General features: G+C 48.7%; 1 protein-coding gene across 1 annotated transcript in view; it reads right to left on the reverse strand.

Annotated features, from left to right (window-relative positions):
• Positions 1 to 516: 516 nt before the first annotated feature.
• LOC118216036 (protein FAM171A2-like) overlaps positions 517 to 21,186 on the reverse strand; it is a 33,282-nt gene continuing 12,612 nt past the window's right edge. Inside the window, exons 4-8 of the mRNA XM_035397041.1 lie at positions 15,499 to 15,660; positions 15,023 to 15,202; positions 8,977 to 9,090; positions 8,341 to 8,467; positions 517 to 6,576 (exon numbers count right to left, since the gene is read on the reverse strand). Of these exons, the coding sequence (XP_035252932.1) occupies positions 5,130 to 6,576; positions 8,341 to 8,467; positions 8,977 to 9,090; positions 15,023 to 15,202; positions 15,499 to 15,660 (2,030 nt within the window). The 3' untranslated portion in view covers positions 517 to 5,129. The remainder of the gene's footprint in view (positions 6,577 to 8,340; positions 8,468 to 8,976; positions 9,091 to 15,022; positions 15,203 to 15,498; positions 15,661 to 21,186) is intronic.

Here is a 21,186-nt window from a genome sequence, read left to right on the forward strand (position 1 = left end):
AAAATTATACTCTGATTGAATCCAGGCCTTGTGGATAACTGGGAAAGAGTAGTCAACGCTTGATCATGACTGAGACCTAAAAATCGAGGAAGGCTGTCTTGTACCTAAACAGGTAAAGTGTGGGTGGTGACCACCTGTTTACCACGCTGTTTACCTGAGTCCCGGAAACACCGCTGGTCAACCCACACACCACAGCAGGGTACAAAAATATCTGTATGTAGCACTGCAACACAAACCGTACACTAGTGCATTTCGGGAGGAAAACTGCACTCTGTATTTTGCAGATTGTATTGTTTTCAGTGGCCCTGGTGTGTCAGCATCTGTAGATTGCTGAGTTGATTTAATAAAATAAAATAAAAAAACATTTGCTTTTCTTCAGGAAGCTAAAAATGGCATTGGCCTTTCGCAACTTTACTGTAACATGGATTAACTTCTCTGTGAGCCACTGCAACAAACCTTCATAATAAGTCCACTAGAGGGACCCATAACACGAAAGAACAGACAGGATAAACACTCTCTTGAAACATACCTCATTAAAAGCTTTAATCTTTTGTACAATAACGTTTTTGTTTATTTTAAAGAAGAGCAAGCATAAAAGGCAGAGACTCTATCAGAACACGAGTGAGAAGGAAGTGGGTGTGGCATCAGTGAGGCTAGTAGATCAAGCGATCACAAACCTTTAACCAGTCAAGTAGGGTTTTTTGATTCACAACACATTCTCATTTATATATCAAAACCATTTATGTGCATGAAACAGGGAGGGAAACACTTCAAATGTTACACTGAACCATCATTCTAGCTCATAGATAACTTGGCAGCAGTTTTTTTTTTTTGCCCAATGCTGCCACCTAGTGGAGATTAGAACTCTCCATCGCAGACTGCCCCTCGGTGACCAATTCTGGGCAACGACCCAACAAACAGTTGAAAACAATTTCAACCATATAAAGCAACGATTCAGGACTAAGGTACTGATATTAATAATTCATTATTCATATGTTCACAAAATACAAAATAGTTCAACCGTCCACATGAGTGTGTAACAGCCTCACCTTATGTGGACTCATGTTCTAGTTGTGGGCAGGAATGATTCACAGAAAGCTAGCTTAGACATTTTCTTGCCAGCGCTGTTAGTGGATAAAGACAGTGAAATTCACAAAGCCAACATCATGTCTGATTGATAGCAGAAGCCTGAAGTTTACCACAGGTTGGGGTTAAACAAAATGGATTTATAGGATCTCTTTACACAGCCTTATAAAACAAAACAAAACAACAACAACAAAAAACCCCCCTCACATCTAATTCACTTTAAAACAGCCTAATGAACAAAAGCTAAATTCTGAGGTGTGCAACCACAGTAAAAACAAAAAAGGTATCTGAAGACAGCAGTGCAGGACAACATTCAGGAACAAAAGGACACCAGGAGGGTGTGCATTTTAATGCCCGAAACATGGTATGAATGAAGACCACTGCGTTGCTCTTAGGGTTGCCAGATTTAGAATTAGGCGGCCAGAGGCTCATCCACAGCCCTCCCGATCCAGCCTCAAGCCAGTTAGCATCTCTTGCGGGAATATTAAACTGATATGATGTCATCGCTTCGGGGGTGGCCCGTGTAGCATGTGACCCCCCCCGTGACCGCTGCCTGTGGCTACGCGCGTAGCGCGAGCGTTCCTAGGCTGGACTTGGCATGCGATTTTTATACGAGGCGGTCATTAAACATGAGACGGTCTCCCCTGTCAGGTTTTTGAAAGTCGTGTGTAGGGTACCCAAGGCAGAGTGCTTCCTGGTATTCATTTTATGGTCTGGTGACAGCCAGCGGAGAAAGACACACGCTGGTCAGACAGTGCTCTCCAGCACTGATCCAGAATCAGTGGTGAGAGGAACACACTGAGCAGACAGTGCTCTCCAGAACTGATCCAGAATCAGTGGAGAAAGGCACACGCTGGTCAGACAGTGCTCTCCAGCACTGATCCAGAATCAGTGGTGAGAGGAACACACTGAGCAGAGAGTGCTCTCCAGCACTGATCCAGAATCAGTGGAGAAAGGCACACGCTGGTCAGACAGTGCTCTCCAGCACTGATCCAGAATCAGCGGTGAGAGGAACACACCGAGCAGACAGTGCTCTCCAGAACTGATCCAGAATCAGTGGTGAGAGGAACACACTGAGCAGACAGTGCTCTCCAGAACTGATCCAGAATCAGTGGTGAGAGGAACACACTGAGCAGACAGTGCTCTCCAGAACTGATCCAGAATCAGTGGTGAGAGGAACACACTGAGCAGACAGTGCTCTCCAGAACTGATCCAGAATCAGTGGAGAGAAGTACACCCTGTGGAGACAGTGCTCTCCAGCACTGATCCAGAATCAGTGGTGAGAGGAACACACTGAGCAGACAGTGCTCTCCAGAACTGATCCAGAATCAGTGGAGAGAAGTACACCCTGTGGAGACAGTGCTCTCCAGCACTGATCCAGAATCAGTGGTGAGAGGAACACATCTGGTCAGACAGTTTGACTCATTTCAAGATTAGTCAATGGGAACAATTTCACTTGTCAAGCAAAAAGTAACTTAAAACAAGCTAATATTTTCTACTTGAGAGAAAGAAATAAGATTTTAAAGCACTTGTTAAGACAAACTTTTTTTTTTTGCAGTGTACGCCATTATGGGGAAAAGTGCTAGTCATTGGCATCACTGAGCATGCTCAGTAATGGGAGGGGAAGGAGTGTGAGCTCACATGCTTGTCTCTACAATGCTAAAGGACCTGGATCTGATTGCACTCACAAAGCATCTGTTATCACATGCTAAGAAAGGCCCTTCTGTGCTGGCCACTACAGCAGGGGAAGTGAAGGCACTTGGGAGCAGGAGAATGATGCATTGTGGGTCTCTGGGGCTCCTGGATGCTCATCTGTGGCTCAGACATTGCTTTTTTGCTTACTGCGGAACAGGGTGAGCCTCGTTCACTGTGCCCCCCTCCCTCCATTTTGGCTCTGGTCCTGTATCCAGCGAACACAGACATCCTCTCAGTTTCCTTTCCACAAAAATGTCCCCTCGCTACTGCAAGTGTAGCGGATGTAAATGGCGGGCCTCTGAGTAGCTGCGGTGTGTAAGCGTACACCTGCAAGCACGCGCTCGGTAACACAAAGTTCCCGTTAGAGTCCGCTTCGAGCCTGCGTGTGCTACGCTACGTGCTGATGCGCTAAATGGCTCCACTACAGCTTTTTCAAGCGTGGCACAACAGCGCTCCAAAGTGGTAATGACCTCCGAAAGACTAAAGGAAAAGAGAGAGAGAGAGAGAGAGAGGGAGAAAGAGAGGAAATTCGGAGATCTGGAACCGGAGAGAATGCTAACTACTGAACAAACGGGGGCAGCTCCAGGCACTGTGAGGACACAGCGCAGCGATTGTAATTGGCTCGTCGAATAGTCGGCAGTTTAACACCGTATAGAAACGTAAACGCCTCGAGTGGAACTTCACCATATTAGTCTATATCAAAATGAGCAGACGGGGTCAAGCCATTTCCCCATCACTGGAAATCACACTGGTGAGCTGTGTTTGTAGCCATTGCGAAACTGCAAAATCAAAAAATGCTCTGGTCTGGCAAGAGTCACACGTAGCAAATGTGATCTCCACGAGACCAAATAATTCATAACAGTTCCAGGTGCTTAATACGCTACAGAGGAGGAACCTCATCAAAAAAACAAACAAATATTATCACCACCATCACTAGTACTAAATGTACTATATTAGTTTGTCACACGGATTGAGTTTAAAGATTGAGTTTTAAGCCTGCCAAAGTTTATAGGGATTAATGTTGGGTCCCTATTTAATACGGTAAATTCCCTTTGCTACTATAAGAAATTGAGGTGGAAGCTTTTGAATAGGGAAACTATCTTTAGACTGTACATTTGTCACTTTCTGTTATTCAGAAGATTATGAAATACATAATCTTGTGGGAGATTATGAAATACCTGATATTATATCTTAAAGGGAATCCTGTGCTAATTTAGTGTGTAAAGTACTAATTGTGTATGGCCTCAAAATATTAGGCTACTTCTAATTGCTCTCAAATGGCCACTGGAAAACATTACCTTTCTTCTTAGGCCCGCTTCCACATACGATACACACAGGGATGGTCTCCCAAGTAAAACTGAACATAAATGATAAATGTCCGCAGTTTGTTTTCAGCACTTAAAAAAGTTATCTTTTTGTGGTGTTATCCAGGTTTCAGTAAGCACTGTGCCACTATCTGATCTCATCATATGATTAGTAAGCTGTCGAAACAAAATGGAGTCAAAATGCCAAAAAATGCAGTATTTCCAGGGCAACTCCACCAAAGCACGCTATCAAGCTCCAGGTCCATTCCTAACTGCAGGAACCCCACAGTTCAGAGAAAAACTTCTCCAAGATGCTCAAAAGCAACGAGTGACAGAGAAGAAGAACCCAGACCTTCCATCACACCTCCTGTTCCGTCTGTGATTGAGGTTCAAGCAAGTTAGAGGAAGATGGAGGAACTTCCTGTTCCGTCTGTGATTAAGTGCTGATGTGCTCGTTCCACACGGTTCAGCTGAGCCAGCGCGTTTCCCTCTGGTCACACGGAAGTACTGCAACACCCGCACTGCTGGTCCCAGGGATCTCTCCGGACAAATGAGGGCCTTGCGAAAAGTGAGGTCAACACTTCCAGTGTTCCCGCTAATGAAAAATACTGAAAAGGAGAGATGAAATCAAAATGTCCCACAATTCCACTGGGTTCTCTCGTTAGCCTCTGTAGTGTTACTGGGTTCCTCAGAGCTCGGGTCAAATGAGGAAAGCTAAAGGGGGAGGGGGGGGGTATGGCATATTTGCATGCTAGGAATGCTGGGATAGATGCTAAGGAAAGAGGCCCAAGGGTTCACGGAAGTTAGAGGGAGGTGAAGAAATCCCCCCCCCTCCCCCCTCACAGGAGTGGATGGCTCCAAGCACAGGGGCTCTGTGGATCCTATTTCTCACATTTTACAGGCTGTTCGTTGTGCTGTTCTCCCGATTCCTTTGGTGACCAGAATCCGCCCCCCCCCCCTTAAATGGGTTTCAGGAAGAGTCTATAAAGACACTGTCTATAAGGACACAGGGCCTCAGGATCCTTGCGAGGGCTGCCGTGGGCCCTACTTCACGTTGAAGACCATTAGGGGGCGCTCCTCGCGCCTCTGCCAGGGGCTCTTCTTGTTCTCCCCGTCGTCGTCTTTGTCGTCCAGGTCGTTCTCCTCCACCTCGGGGCTGGTCGCCGAGCTCCGCCGCGTCCCGCCGCCGCCGCCGCCGCCGGCGCGGGAGCTGTTGGGCCCCCGGCGGGGGAAGGTGGCCCCCCGCGGCCCCGGGGCCTCGTCCAGCAGTGGGGCCAGGGAGTTGTCCTCGGGCGAGCTCGGGGCAGCCCTGCCCTCGCCGTTGCCAGCGGCGGCTGCGGTCTTGGTGTCGTTGGCGCACGCCGGCCTGGCGTAGGCCTTGGCGGCGCGACCCCTGCGCTCCCCCGGCGTCCGCTGGGGCTGCCGGCCGCCGCGGGACTCCGCCCTGCCGGGGGCGGGGCCTAGGCCATCGCCGGGACGCGAGCCGCCACCGCCGCTGCCGAGGCCCAGGCCGCCGCGCTCGTTCCCCAGCTCGATGTAGGAGTGGCGCACCAGCGAGTTGGAGCGGCCGTCCAGGGAGACGAACCAGGCCCGGGGGTGCGGCTTCACCCCCAGCTCCAGCAGCTTCTGCTCGGTCAGCGCCTGCAGCTCCTCGCTCATCTGGCTCATGGCCGAGTCGTCGAAGAGCACGGGGATGCGCACGGGGTCCTCGCCCTCCTGCTGCTGCTGGGGCGGGCCGCCCCGCTGGCCCTGCTGCTGCTGCTGCTGCTGCTGGGGGGGGCCCTGCTGGCCCGGGGCCCCCCGCGGGCGGGGCAGCGTCACGCTCACCTGGATGCCCTCGCGGTCCTGCTGCTGCAGCTGCTGCTGCTCCAGGGCCTGCTCCACGGCGGAGAGGTCCGAGGACAGCCGCATGTAGTGGGCGGGGATGACCAGCGTGGGCACCACGCTGCGGTACATGCTCTCGTTCATCTGGTCCATGGAGCTGCAGAAGATCAGCTGGCCCGGCTGGGTGTTGAGGGGGGCGGCGGCCCGGGCCAGGGGGTCCGCCGGCTGGGAGGCGGAGTATTCGGGCGGCCGGCTGTCCTGGTAGCGCCCGGCGAAGGCGGGCGGCGGGGAGGGCGGGTCCGAGGCGTAGCCCTGGTTGTCGTTGGCGCTGCCGCCGCCGCCGCCGCCGTTGCGCCGCTTGTCCTGGTTCCGGGCGTCGCCGGGGTTGGCGGGTTTCGGCGGGAAGCCCTCGCCCCTGCGCGTGTACGTGCCCGCGTTGACCCGCGCTGACTTGTGGGCCGGGACGTCCCGGAAGAACTCGTCCCGCGAGGTCAGCTCGGACTTGAGGCCGTCGGCGTCGCCGCCGCAGGCGGAGCCCGCGTCCGGCCGCCCGCTGCTGATCAGGTGGAGGTGCGAGGTGGAGGTCCCCTGGTCGCGCCTGGAGCCGTCCAGGGCGGAGGACGCCTGCAGCTTGTGGTGCTGTTGCCGTGGTTTCAGGCACCGCCTCCTGAAACGACACCACACAGAGGGGAGGGAGGAGAGGGGTCACAGAACACCCGCGGGTGACTGACATCCACGTGATTTCACGTCCCGAATAAGTCAAGTCAAATGCATTTTATCTGTGTGGCGTCCTTTACAGAAAACTGCCACAAAGACGCTTTTGCAGAGAAGCAGAAAAAGAGCAAAAACCAGGCCTGAACCCCCCAAGGAGCGAAATGAATGTAATGCAATGTGCCACTAATTCCTAAAAGCCTTTCAGTCCTTTTACACTCAAGAAAACATGAAAAAAAGAGCAGAAGTCTGAGCTGCTGTTTTGACAAGCGTATCACTTCCGTCTTTATAGTGCTTGTTTTATGTTTTTGCGCAATGTTTTTATTTCACTGCCTCTGCATATTAAATTACTGTGTCCTCTTTGTTCATTTTGTTTAATTCATCTCTTTTATTGCCCTTGGATTATATGGTTTGAAAGCCGAGCAAGGAAAGTATAAATAAAATTATTATTTTTGTTTAGATGAGAAAATCCATGGTGTTAGCCTCAGTTGTAATTTTACTGTTGAACTGTTCTGATTGCTTGGCAGGAGATAATACAAATATTCACAATTAATTAAATGAATTGAATCTGAATAGCAAAAGAATTAAATCAATCAATCAATCAATCAATCAGTATTATTTTAATATAGCATTCTTCACACCAAGGCACAGAACAATTAAGAGCAAAGTAGTGAGAAAAAAAAGAGACAAAACCAAAACAATGAACAAAAAAAGGACACTAAAAGGCTAAGCGTGTTTCATTCTGTCGCACATTATTTGCTACAAGCCAAATCAAAGAGGAAGGCATTCAGCTGGGTTTTAAAAATAGCGGTAGCTTCAGCATTTCTGATGAAAGATAAGAGGGAGTTTCACAATCGGGGAGAGCACAGCAGGAAACACAGCGCAGGCCTGCAGTTTTGAGCTGATAATTTTAACTTGAGATGACCTCAGAAATGTACATGCTCACTTGGGTCACGGGTTCATACAGTTTTGGAACCGCCTGCATGTGATGCACCAAACAGATTTTTACGCTGACCCCCATGGAGGGCTGTGCCCAGTGCTGGCACCAGAGATCCAGTCATGGATCAGCAGAAAAAGCCTGTCTTTCAAGACAAACAAGTGTTTTTGTCTTGAAAAAAAAAAAAAAAAATTTGAAGTTTCATTACAAGTATTAGCTTGGTTTACGACACAGCTTGCTTGACAAGTGTTCTTACACTATCGGTCAATCTTGAAATGAGTCAAACTGCCTCACCTCATTGGCAATGTTTTTGTCTTCTTCAGCAAAAAGGTAATAGAAATACATTTTTAAATCCAAATATGAGACTAAAATACTTGGGATTGGCTTATTTTTGACTCTTGCAGGGTGGGTGCACTGAAGGGGGAGGGGGAAGGGGAACTGCCTGGGGCGGCAGTGTAGTATAACTAGTAAGGAACTGGTCTGGTAACCTAAAGGTCACAGGTTTGATCCCCGGGTAGGACACTTCCGTTGTACCCTTGAGCACGGTACTCAACCTGCATTGCTCCAGTATATATCCAGCTGTATAAATGGATGCAGTGTAAATGCTATGTAAAAAAAAAACTTGTGTAAGTCGCTCTGGATAAGAGCGTCTGCTAAATGCCTGCGATGATGATGATGATGATGATGATGATGATGCATTTCAGTTGCGGACCAGAGGGTGGGGGGACCTTCGATTTTTGGGGTGTACGGGGGAACAGCGGGTGGTTTGGCCAGGGCCCGTACCTGCAGTGATACAGCAGAAGACACAGCAGCACCAGCACCAGCAGGGCCAGGGAGCCCAGGATGGCCAGCAGGAAGATGGTGTGGTACGTGGTGATGTCACCCAGGCCCGGGGGGTTCACAGCCATGCCTGGAGGACCGGAGATATCCCACAAGTCACCAGGGTGAGACCACTACTGCTATCAATGTCTTAATCACAGTGAGCCAGCCAGAAGAACTGATACCATTAAGTTCGCCACAGACGACTGTGAATATGAAATCTGAAATTATTATTATTATAATAAGTATCATTATTATTTGATGAGAAGGCACTTTGCCATGAAAGAAAAGTCTTCCTCTGACTCCAAGCTTAGCTGTAGTCTGCGGTGGGAAAAGAAGCTAAGCGTCTCTTCTAAATGTCTAAATATGAATAGGAAATTCCCATACAGCCTGATGTTCACTGCAGGCCAGGAATACAGATCCTGGAATGCTGATCCTGGAAGGCTGAACCTGGAATACGGATCCAGGAATACTAATCTTGGAATGCTGACCCTGGAAAACTGAAACTGGAATGCTGACCCTGGAATACTGATCCTGGAGTGCTGACCCTGGAATGCTGAGCCATATGCCATGAGCCCCTGGTGTGTGTGTGAAGGGTACCTGTGTCTGTTGGAAAGGCTGCCAGCCAGTAGCCCAGCTGGGAGGCCACGAAACTCCAGGTCATCTGTGTCCCGTCCTTTTTAATGTACCCCGTCCCGTTCCTGACCCACAGACCTGCGAGAAGAAGGCAATCAGCCATCAATCAATGCAACATCAGACAGGAGCGTTGCCAGGACGACACAGTGAGGTCTTTTTAAGATGGCATAAGTTAAAATGACACTAAATGCATGTTTGACCCATGCAAACATGCACCACTGGGCCCAAAATGAGATACATTGCAATGCACACATAAGCGTCTGAGTTCTATCTATGCCGTTTTGCTTACATTAGCAGAATGTATTGTACAAACAAACATAATGCTTGAAAAATATAAGCAATTGCAAATTAGAGTGTAAGCAAAAGCCGCGTTTCCACCGCAGGAACTATACCCCGGAACTAGGAACCTTTTGAGGAACTCAGTGCGTTTCCACCGCAGGAACTAGGGTCTAAATTTAGTTCTGGGGGCTTTGTTTTACCCCCCAAAAGGTTCCTGCTCGGGGGGTAGTACTTTCCGAAAGTACAGGAACCTTTTGGGTGGAGCTTGCAGCGCTGAACATTTCTGATTGGTCGAGTACTCGTAGCATTTGTGTTGTATTTATTTTCCGCCATTACCCGCCATGTTTGAAAATATGCAGCGGCAAACCAATTTATTTTCATAATAACTTCAAATCAAACTTGTATGTTATGCGGCGCAGTAGCCTACTTTTGGTTATAGCCTGTCAACGTCTTGGAATTATAACGTGTGCTCTTCTGTTCTTTTCTTGCTTTAGTATTCGTTTTATAAAATGCTAAGAATTCGTGCTGGGACAGCATATTACGTAGGCTACCAAAACATTCAAACGGATTAATTCGGTTGCTGAATATTTTCTTCCGGATTTTCTTTGTTAGCCCGTTGTAATTGACTCAAAACGTTTGATACAGTTATGTGAGGTATGCGGTAGTTCTGCATAATTAACATTGGTGATACAGTACAAGCAAACTGGAAATCACCTTCCGCACTTTTTATCCGGGTAAAATAACAGGTTAATTCTAGTAATCTTCCCTTTAGCTTTTTCAGACTGCCGTAATTTTACTCAATTTTACTGCCATTTTTCAATTCCACGAAAAGACCAGGAAGATTATGGACTCATTTATGGTGCATGGTTCGCATCTGGAGGGCACACTTCGCTGCTCGGCTAGCAGTAACTTCGAAGGAAAGCAAACGGTGGCTGTACCACTACTAATTTACATTTTCACGCAAGTCCGAGTTTTCGTTTTATTCTTGTCATTTTTTACGATTAGCCTATATGGAATTGACGACGAGAAAGTAATAAAACAGCAAATTGTTTACAACGTGTGCATGTTTTCTGCTGTTAATGAATGTGTTTGAGAGGATATATGAAAATCAATAAATACAAAAGTAACCATATATAGTCATTGTTGGTAACCCGTTGTATATAAGTGGAATAAACCCCTCCGGGCTGTCCCGGTTATTAGAAAATAATGTAGGCTACTTCGGTGGTAGTATGGAGTTACAGAAGAAATCATATGACAGATGGACCGACGACAACGTCAGTGGGCTAATTTGCCTAATCTTCGCGGTACTTTAGACCCCGGTGGAAACGCAGACAACCATTGGCTGCCGGAACCTTTTAGTTCCTGGTAAAGTAGTTCCTGGGACTGAAAGTTCCGGGTAATTTTGGTGGAAACGCGGCTAAAGAAACCATTTTAATTCAAGCAAATGGGTCCCAAAGCTGCAATAGCAAGCGAGTCAGTTTTATACAGTTATGATTTCCCAGCATGCCCTGGGGCTGGGACAGGCGAGAGCTGTGGCATAACGCATCCTGACAGGCGAATCCGACAACCCTGCCGGTCCCCAACGTCCCCTTCTCTCACTCCCCCCTCTTTCCTCTTTGTCCTCCCCTTCTCTCCTTCCCTGTTTATCCTTTTTTCCCCATCTCTCCTTCCCCCATTCTCTTTCTCTTGTTCTTCCCCTTCTCTCACTCCCCCCTCTTTTCTCTTTGTCCTCCCCTTCTCTCCTTCCCCATTTATCTTTTTTTCCCCATCTCTCCTTCCCCCACTCTCTTTCTCTTGTTCTTCCCCTTCTCCCACTCCCCCCTTCTTTTCTCTTTGTCCTCCCCTTCCCCATTTCTCTTTTTCTTCCCCTTCTCTCCTTCCCCCTTTTTTTCTCTTTTTTCAGACCCAACAGCCAAGTGAAGCGAGTGAACAGTGTAATCAGCTGCTCTAATTGATTAATCAAGCGCGGAGTAACAATAACGAGCGGCAGAGCTCTGTGGCTCTCCAGGACCAGGGCTGCAGACCCCTGCTCTGTGATCTACACGCCGCCTGGTAACGCACCGCCATGTTCTCTGAGGCAGGCTCAGACCTGGTGGCGGTTACGGCGGATCTGACGCTGTCGCCTGGCAGATATACACCCCCGTCGGGGACACTGCTGTGAACCAGGCAATCTCACACCTCAGATCACACGTCGCACACGAACCCGCAATAAGACTTCTCATTTCGCCGGTGATCTCTTCCAGCACCCAAAAAAAGAACAAAAAACAAATTTGTATTCAGGAAATGAGTTCCAAAGGGTTTATGCGGGTCATATCTTTTTTTTTGTTCTCTCAACCCCCCCCTAAAACCCAGCAAGCGCCAGCAAGTAAAAGTTTTACCACGAGCTGCAGCTCAATACGCTAGCAGGCGTGTACGCAGAACATCAATGAGAGCGAGGATTGACGAATCACAAAACAGGTGGAGCTGCAGTGAGATGTTGATCAAAACTGACTTGAACACTTGAAAAAAGGTTTTGCCTTACACAGCTAAACCAGACGACTGGTTAATGCTAGCGGGCGACTGATAGCATGTCACCCTTTTTTTCTGGTTTCCAGGAATGTCAGCCAACTGAATAGGTTAAAGGTTCAGACCCCAGACACTAGGGGGCAGCAGAGCGCCGCAGGGTTAGGCCCGCCGCTGATTTGGAATCCTCTTTGCGCTCGCTCAGTCGCCATAACAACAACAATGGAGGCCACAGAGGACTCCCCTGACATGCCTGAGTGTGGAAAAACAATGACGCTACAAACCCATCAGCCCTGGGGCTTCTGGAGAGGGAGCGTCAGGCTGCCACCACCCCCCCCGCCCCCCACCACAAACTCCGGCGGGGGATGGGAGGTGGAGGGGATCAAAGGGGCCTACACGGGCTGGACTTCCTCCCAAGGGAGGGGTGGGGGGGGGGGGGCGGCGGCACTTCGTGAGACCGAATACTTTTTTCTTTAACTTCCCTCCCTCTGTCACAGTTCGCCACCTCCATCGCATGTAGCCGCGTAGCCGCGTAGCCATGTAGCCGGTAGCCGTGCGGTCAGGCTGGGTTTTTTAGGCCAACCCGCGCACACACCGATTATTACATTTCCGTTTCGAACGAGGCTGCAGGGAGACGAAGCCGCCAAGTTCTCAGACGCTCTCCTTGACTGACAGCCCAGCCGCCGGCCTATTAAGGCGCACAAACGAGCCGCGCGGTCGCGAGCCGTCACAGATTAGCTGCCGATAAAACCCGCCGGTTTTACTGCTGCTGCAGCGCGCGATTTATTACACTGGGATACAGCAAAATGGGCGCCACGGGCTTCTCCCCCCATTAAAATCTATAAAACACACCGCATATTTAACACTCTGAGACAAGGCTGTAAATCTTCTTTCTCACAGGCATCAAGCTGTGCAGTAAGAAGACATGACCAGTTCTGACAGAGCCTGACTGACGGCAATGTTTCATACCGAACAATGTCATTTATTTCAGTTGACTGAGGACAGAAGTGAAAGAGCTCTCTCCCCTTGTGTGTGTGTGTGTGTGTGTTGCATGTGTGTGTGATGGGTATGTGATGTACGTGTATGTGTGTGCGTGCGTGTGTGTGCATGCGTACTTTGTGTGTGTGTGTGATGTGCATGTATGTGTGCGTGTATGTGATGGGTATGTGATGTTCGTGTATGTGTGTGTGCGCGTGTGTACATGCATACTTTGTGTGTGTGTGATGGGTGTGTGATGTGCATGTATGTGTGCGTGTGCGTGCATGTTTATGTGTATGTGTGTGTGTGTGTGTATGTGTGTGTGCGTGTGTTGTATAAGTGTGTGTAACTTCAGAGAGGTTTGGAATGGGGGACTGTTTGTATCCCTTGAAGACTGACAGACAGCCAGATAAGAAAGACGTGGCTTCCTGGCAGATGGTTGCGCCAAAGCTGGAAATACAGAGAGACAGCTGTGGAGAAACCGCACGGCTGCTGTCGCCCGCACAGTGGAAACACAGATGTGGGACAGCCCGTTTGACCATTTTGGGCAGCGCTACCCCATAATGTCACCCCTTTCCCCCTCCACCTTAGACAGCTTCCTGAGCTTCCAAACAGCCCCACGATGCAACTCTGCCGCTCGTTCTCCATCTTCCAGTGCGTTACACTTCCCTAAAATGCACTATGAGAGAACAATGAACGCCATATCCTTTGTCACAGCGCCCTCTACTGGACACATGTAGTCCTTCCTCCTACCTGCCTCTCAGGTGTGTGCAGCACAGTGCTTCCTGGTACCTGTTCTTATTATTGGATCCACCTGCGAGTAGTCCTTTGTGCTATGCCAGACACGCTGAAGAATGTGCATGTGGTATTAATTTTTAAAAACTACTGAATTATCTACTAGAGATCACATTGAGCTGCTAATTAGTAGAGGCAGTCGTGCCAAATTAGGGGAGAAATGAAAACCTACAGGACAGTTAGAGCTCCAGGAAAAGTCCAGTCGTGAGTTCCTTCCACCCATGAACTCTGATTTCGCTAATTAGCTCGTCCTCTGGGCTGAGGAATTATGCTAATGAGCAAATCCAGGTGACTGGAACAAAATACTGGGGAAGACTTCATAACTTTCTGAACCTGGATTTTCCACCTGAGCTGCTCAGCTGACAGGGGTATGGCCGCTCAGCAGTAGTCTCTCTGACCGCGTGTGTAATGTCGTATAAAAGCGTTTTCTGTGATGTAATTCATGCTCCGGGCTCTGGGCTCCCAGCTTGCGTGGATTAACCCTTCCGAGGTCGAATCTGCTGGGATTAGGCCGATGAAAAGCATCTTCCATTTACTGCGCCGAGCACCACTGGCATCGCTTTCCCGGGGATTAATGCAGCTCCTGCTCGCGGTTTCATTTTCACGCGTGAGCTCGAACAGAGGATGTATTTGCAGATATTACATTTCTATACAAGTTCCTTTGGGTGTTCATTTTTTGGCTGGACCGCAACAGCGGGGCCAGCCCTACAAACGCGAATGTCTGTGACTGACTGACTGACTGAGCGAGCGAGTGATAAAGTTACACCGCGCATGTCTGTGACTGACTGACTGACTGACTGACTGAACGAGTGACTGAGTGAGTGATAAAGTTACAGCGCGCATGTCTGTGACGTCGGCCGGTTCGGTCCAGCCATATACTAGGTTTTAACCTGGTCTTGTTTCAGTGTAAAAGACTCTGTCGGTAAAGGTTTTTGCTTTATACTAAAGAGGGAATCGCTGTGCAACTTTGTGTCACCATGGTGACGACTGCTGAATTTCTACGCTGCTTTGGTAAGTGGGAGCAAAAGGACCAGATGATTCACAGCCTTATTTAAGAACAACATGCTGGTCACCACCCAGCATGCCTGAAAGATATAAAAGAACTCCTGTTAGCTCAATCGGCTAACAGACATCTGTTGTTTTGATCGTGCACTGAACTGAGCACCAGAGGTAAAAAGTCCAGGGGTCAGAAAATGAAAGGTCTGCCATGTATTTCTAGCACTCTTGAACTCAACCAGCTGATTTTACTAATTAGTTTTACCTCCTGGCTGAAGAATTTTGCCAATTAGCAAATCTGTGATTGTAAAAAGTACTGGGGACGAATTTTACTTTCTGAGCCTTGATTTTTAACCACCGCTGAGCCCCACGCTCTGCTCTGACTAGGTGGGCTGTGATGTAGCCGCAGGCCTGTGGGTGAGCTTCCTTGGAGAGATGCATTATGGGTAATCCCCCTCACCCTTCTGGGCCTCGAACCTCCACACGGGGACGCTGGTGGCGGCCCTGACGGGCGTGTCGGAGGGCAGCGGGATGGAGATGTGCACGGGGTCCGACACCTGGACCACCGTCCCATTCTGGTCCACGAGGTGGGCGCTGACCGCAGCCACAGCCGTCAGGTCTGCCCAGCCGATGTCACTTCCTGGAGAGAACCGGAAAGAAAAGGCACGCCCCCCCCCCAATGGCATCATCAGCCACCGCAGACATAAATGTAGAATACTGGACCAATCACACTGTTTGTTTTTTTTTTTTTTACAGGGGATTTCCAGGACATTTTATGTGAGCAACACCTGAAAAAAAAAAAACAAACAAAGAAAAAAAAAACATTCCAAAAAATCTTCCCTTCAAAGGCTTAATGGAATTATTACAAGGGGAATGCCCATTGTTCATGTTACCATGGGGATGTGGAAGTGGGTCAGGGCCCCCCGCCTCTCTCACCCGTGCCGTTGGCGCTCTCCTGGCCCAGGGGGTAGGGGAATCCCCCGATCTCGTACTGGCTCTTGGCGGCGGTCAGCATGGCGGTCAGCTCCGCGTAGGTGGAGTTGAGGGTCAGCCCGATGGCCCTCCTCTGGAACTGCACCCAGGGCTGGCGCCTGGACCCTGCGGGGAGAGAGCGACGGGCCGAGCCTGTCAACTTCCAGACCAGCGCTCTCCCGCTAACCGCTCTCCCGCTAACTGCCCTGCACCACTAACTGCCCTACTGCTAACCGCCCTGCTGCTAACTGCCCTGCACCATTAACTGCCCTACTGCTAACTGCACTGCTGCTAACCACTCTGCCGCTAACCACTCTCCCGCTAACCACTCTCCCGCTAACTGCACGGTTGCTAACCCCTCTGCAGCTAACTGCCCTGCACCACTAACTGCCCTACTGCTAACTGCACTGTCGCTAACCACTCTGCCGCTAACTGCACTGTCGCTAACTGCTCTGTTGCTAACTGCCCTCCACCACTACCTGCCCTGCCACTAACTGCTAACTGCTCTACCGCTAACTGTACTGCTGCTAACTGCTCTGCCACTAACCACTCTGCTGCTAACCGCACGCACACTAACCCCTCTGCTGCTAACTGCTCTGCCACTAACCACTCTGCTGCTAACTGCTCTGCCACTAACCACTCTGCTGCTAACCGCACGCACACTAACCCCTCTGCTGGTAGCCACTCTGCCACGGCAACCGCTTGTGAACCAAGTCATTTAAAGTCATTTAATTGAGGATGCATTTTAGGGTGCAAGTGCTGCACAAAGGAATGAGATTAAATACGTGTCGTGGAAATAGACATAGAAGAAAACATGGTAGTTATGGCCCTGCTGTGTGGGTTCTGTGTAGCTATGGAAAAAAAGCAAAGATTTACTATACAGCATAAATACACAGAAAACCAAGAACTATGAAAATATGTCAACATTCACACCCGAGCGCTTTTTTCAGCGCTCTCACATACCATTGAGAACCATGAAAACAGTGAAGCCATCTTATGGGACCAAATGAGGGCAGAAATGTGTGACAGCCAGGCAGCAAATGGTGAGGCCTGGGATGGGTAAGGCTGTCACATGAGGAGTCTTTGGGCCAGAGCAGCGTGCGGGCGAGGCGTGTTTGGACCTCGTCCGGTGGGTGAAGCTGGCAGTTTGGCAGTCGCACCCTTTCTCGCTGTGCCACGCCATGCCATGCCGTGCCACGCTGTGCCGCAGTCTGTACCCCCCGTTCACCTGGCATGGCCTACAGGTGGAGGGGTGAGGCCTAAAAATATGCACCCCCCCCCCCCTCCTCTCCCCCCCCGCCCCGCAGGTCGTCCTGTCCGATCAGCATTTAGCGAGCCGGCGTTTGATTCGCTGAGACAGCACGGATTTTTGTGTACCGGCCAAGAGAGAGACCTGGAGGTGCACCATCTCCCTCTCTCTCTCTCTCTCTCTCCCTCTCTAAACAAATCTCTCTCTCTCTCTCTCTCTCCCTCTCTAAACAAACCTCTCTCTCTCTCTCTGTGTTCCGTTCCCTCTGTCTCTCTTAAAATGAATAGGCTGATATTTAAAAAAAAAAAAAAACATCTTAGAAGGTTTACAAGTTAGCAAAGGGGAGGAGCCATCTTCAGACCAGCTGGAGAAAGCTCCAAGAAATTAGGAGATTTTCATTAAAAAAAAAACCCCCCAAAAAAAACCTGAGCAACTGATGCAGACAACCACCCATTTAGACATCAGGTGGACTGGCCATTACATTAAAAAAAAAATCTTACTTCATTTAAAAGAGTACTCAATGATCACCACGGTCCAGGTGGCCATTTTGGCTCAGTGATTGAGAGGTTTATGGTACGGTAGGGGGTGCAGTAGAAACTGGCAGGGTAGGCGGACACCGGTCCAGGCCATTTCCTTACCATGAGCCAAACACCTCCCAGCTGCTCTGAGCACTCCGAGGATGTCTCAAGTGCTTCTTTTCAACAGGTGGGGTGACTCTTTAGCCCAAAATATTATCCCACCATCTGGAGTTGATCTGCAATAGATCTTTGGGCCAGGCACTTAAGGGCCATTAAAGATCTTTTTTTGCTCTGCTTTGATGACGATGAGCCAGGACTGGCTTCACCCAGCTGCGCAGCTGGACAGCTTCAGCACGCCCACTACGCAGCAGGGGATCTGCACGCAGCTGCACAGGGCTGCAAACTGGGACAGTCAGCTGCACAGGGCTGCAACATAGGACAGTCAGCTGCATGCAGCTGCACAGGGCTGTCACACACACACACACATGCATGTCAGTGCGCTCACACGCACACACACACACACACACACACACATGCATGTCAGTGCGCTCACACGCACACACGCACACACACACATATATATTTTCTTTATTTTTTCTTTGTTATTTTATTTTTTACATTTTTAACACAAAACGGATATGCCAAACTATTTGTGAAAAGAATAAATTATATATTTGATCGAATGCTTGGCTCATTGTTCTTGACAAGGTGCACCGTAAGGGTTTCTCCTCAGTGTTTGGTTTGGCCAGACAAATTCAGTTAATGCCTTTGTTCTGTCCCACAATGCAATCTGATCCTCTAGAGCTTCAAAGCCAAGAAATATAATCAGCCTTGTAAATGACTGCATACAAAGCTGACATCCGGATTTCCCTAAAGACAAAAGATATGCTCGACTACTACATAATTACTGTTCTTATCACGCCCCCCCCCCCCCCCCCCCCACCACAATAAAAATCATTTTCAACATTAAAAAGGCCAACATGTTACATTCATACAATAACGACCAACTGTATTAATGCCTTCCCAATAGGGCAAGGAGGGCATTTTTAATCCATCTGTCTGATCAGCAGTCTTACGGAACATGGTAAAAAAAAAAGGGGTGGAGCCACTCTAATAGAGTGGCGTGCATCTGAGGGGCTTTTACCACACAGTTCCAGGACACGCCCACCCCCGCCCCTTTCTGTCACACCGTAACCGTGGCAACTGCTGCAGCATAGCACACGGCTCTTTGCAGATCAATTTACTCTTCTTTTAACCTGCACTTTTAACCCCCCCCTCCCCCCATCTGCCCCCCCTTTTTTTGGTTATATTGCCCTTTGGGCCCTGCGAGGCACACCTGACCAATCACAGACGAGGGCAGGCACCGGTAGCCTCTCTCCGCATTCTCGGCGCGGTCGCCGCGATTCACGCACGCCGCAGGACACGGGAGCGAATCACACGCCTCCCCCTCTTCCTTTGTTCAAGCCGCCAGCCAATCATGTCGCCACCGCACGCTACTGTCAGACGCGGTAATTAGGCATCAAAGAGGGAGCCTGATTGCACGAGTTTAGTTATTCAGTTAGCAGATGCCAGCTACATTTTCTTTCCTTCCATTTTCTGACAACCTAGTGAGAATAATTTGCGTAAAAAGATGCAATAGCAAGTTAGCACGGCACCTGGGAGCAGTGTTCTCTCTCTCTTTTTTCTTTCTCTCACTCTCTCTCTCTCTCACGTCCATCCACAGTGCGGCCAGTGCAAAGAAGAGCACAGCCATTCACAATGAAACCCAAATTAACTTGCTGCGTTCACTTTTTTTCATACAAAGAAAAAAAACATTCAGTATTTGTAATACAAATAAGCAAATATGCCCAAGATACAAGAATCCCAAATGCCATTGTTGGCGAACAACAATGTATGATACAGACATCCGATATAACAACAATGCAAAATGTAGAAATGTACACGCATGTGGGCAACCATGCAAATCCCTTGAAATCAGATGACTTCTGCTCCACAGGGAGCGCAGCGCTCGAGTCCAACCATAACACGGAAATGAAGGGAAACTCTGGGCCACAATCCACAGAGAGGGGAGGAGGAAGCCATTCTGGTTTTAATACAAACCAGAGCCAGATGCTGATAGAGGAGAAGACATCAAAAAAACAAAAGCGAAGACCGGGGGGTGGGGGGGGGCTGGACGGTTGCGAGCGCATTCCTGCAGGCTCGAATCTTAAGGGCACGCTCGGTTAGCGGCATCAAAGTCGCGGTATTCACCAAAACACTACCAATGTTTCTGTGCTGCCTGGATCAGACCTGATTCTGGGCTCCAAACCTTCCGATGCTCTTTAAGCCACTGTGAGTCAGGGGACTTCCCAAAGAAAGTAACAATTAACCCTTTGAAGACGTTCTAAGTCAGTGTTCTAGAACTCCGCTGGTTTCAGTCACCAGTAGTGATTGTTACATCAGGGTCAGAATGTTCAGTTAAGAGCATTCTAACCACAAATTTGTGATCTCACTCCTTAAAGGGTTAAGTGATAGCAAGAGGACTGTTTTTCTTTCCTGACTCACACAAGGTCACAGGCCTGTGTGTCCTTCTACACTCTTTCACAAAAAGACCATTATAGAAAATCGGTGCGTCACTTCCAGAAATGAACCCTTAAGGCATAAGGTCACAAATATGTAATTATACTTTTCTTTATTGAACATTCTAATGCTGATGTAAGAATCACTACAGTTACTAGAAAGCAGTGGAGTTCGAGAGCACTGACTTTGAAAACAAACAGCAAAAAAAAAAAACTATGGTTCAAAGGGTTACGTTACAATATAGGCAATGAGAGCACATTCTTACCAAGAGTAATTTACACACCTGTGTACAATTCAGATCAACCACCTTGATCAAGGGTACAACCACACCACACAACCTGGGAATCAAACAAACAACCTTTCAGTTGCAAGCCTGGTCCCCTAACCATTACAGTGCACTGATGTCCAAATCATTGGCGGACTTGCCAATGACAAGGTTATTTACAATTTTTCCAAAAAGGTTTTGGATTAGTACAGTAATCCATATGAATCCACATAATATCCCACTTTATCTTATTTATATCTTTGTAAACCCATTCCCCATCCCTCCCTTCCCCCCTGTAAATGACTAAACTTAGGGTTGTAACTAGGCAGCTGTTTCATAGGTTACTTAGTTGATGTGCCTGTCTTAACGACTACTTGTATTTTTATTTATTTTTATTTTTCCATAGATTGCGTTGTTGCCGTTCTCGTTGTTAGTGTTAATCAGTTTAACCATCAGGGTCCAAGTTGAACTATGCGGTTGTTCCCTGTACTTGGACCGGTACTTCTCTCTAGGGGTTTCGTCATACTTGTTCCTGGTTATGGTTATACACTTTGTTGTACGTCGCTCTGGATAAGAGCGTCTGCCAAATGCCTGTAATGTAATGTAATGTAAACTGACAACGCTTTACTAATGTAGCCACCATGATACATATCTGCCAGCAGTTGAGGATGCAACATCATGGGTGTCGGTACATTAGAATTTAATGCACAGCCTGCTTTTATAGCTGTATTATATTGCTAATTAAATCGCAGTTATACAGTGTTAAGGCAGCTCGTATATCATCAGCACCAACTACTCACACTCATGTATTATTAATATCGCTTGGAATCAATTGGCTATAAATATCCAAAGGCAAGCGCACTGCCATACGGGGAGTGTACTGCAACCGGATGTTCAGTCCAGCACCTTTCCTGCTGTAGAACTGCTTCAGAATGCTGCACTTCATCATCATCATCATCACCATCATCATCATCGTCATTTCCATGCAGCTGTTTCATACACTGAACGCACACCTGTAGGCAGGGTAATGAGGCAGGTCCGGGCAGGGGGCGGAGCGGGGG

Source organism: Anguilla anguilla, chromosome 17, assembly GCF_013347855.1.
Source record: "Anguilla anguilla isolate fAngAng1 chromosome 17, fAngAng1.pri, whole genome shotgun sequence".
NCBI classification, from domain to species: Eukaryota; Metazoa; Chordata; class Actinopteri; order Anguilliformes; family Anguillidae; genus Anguilla; species Anguilla anguilla.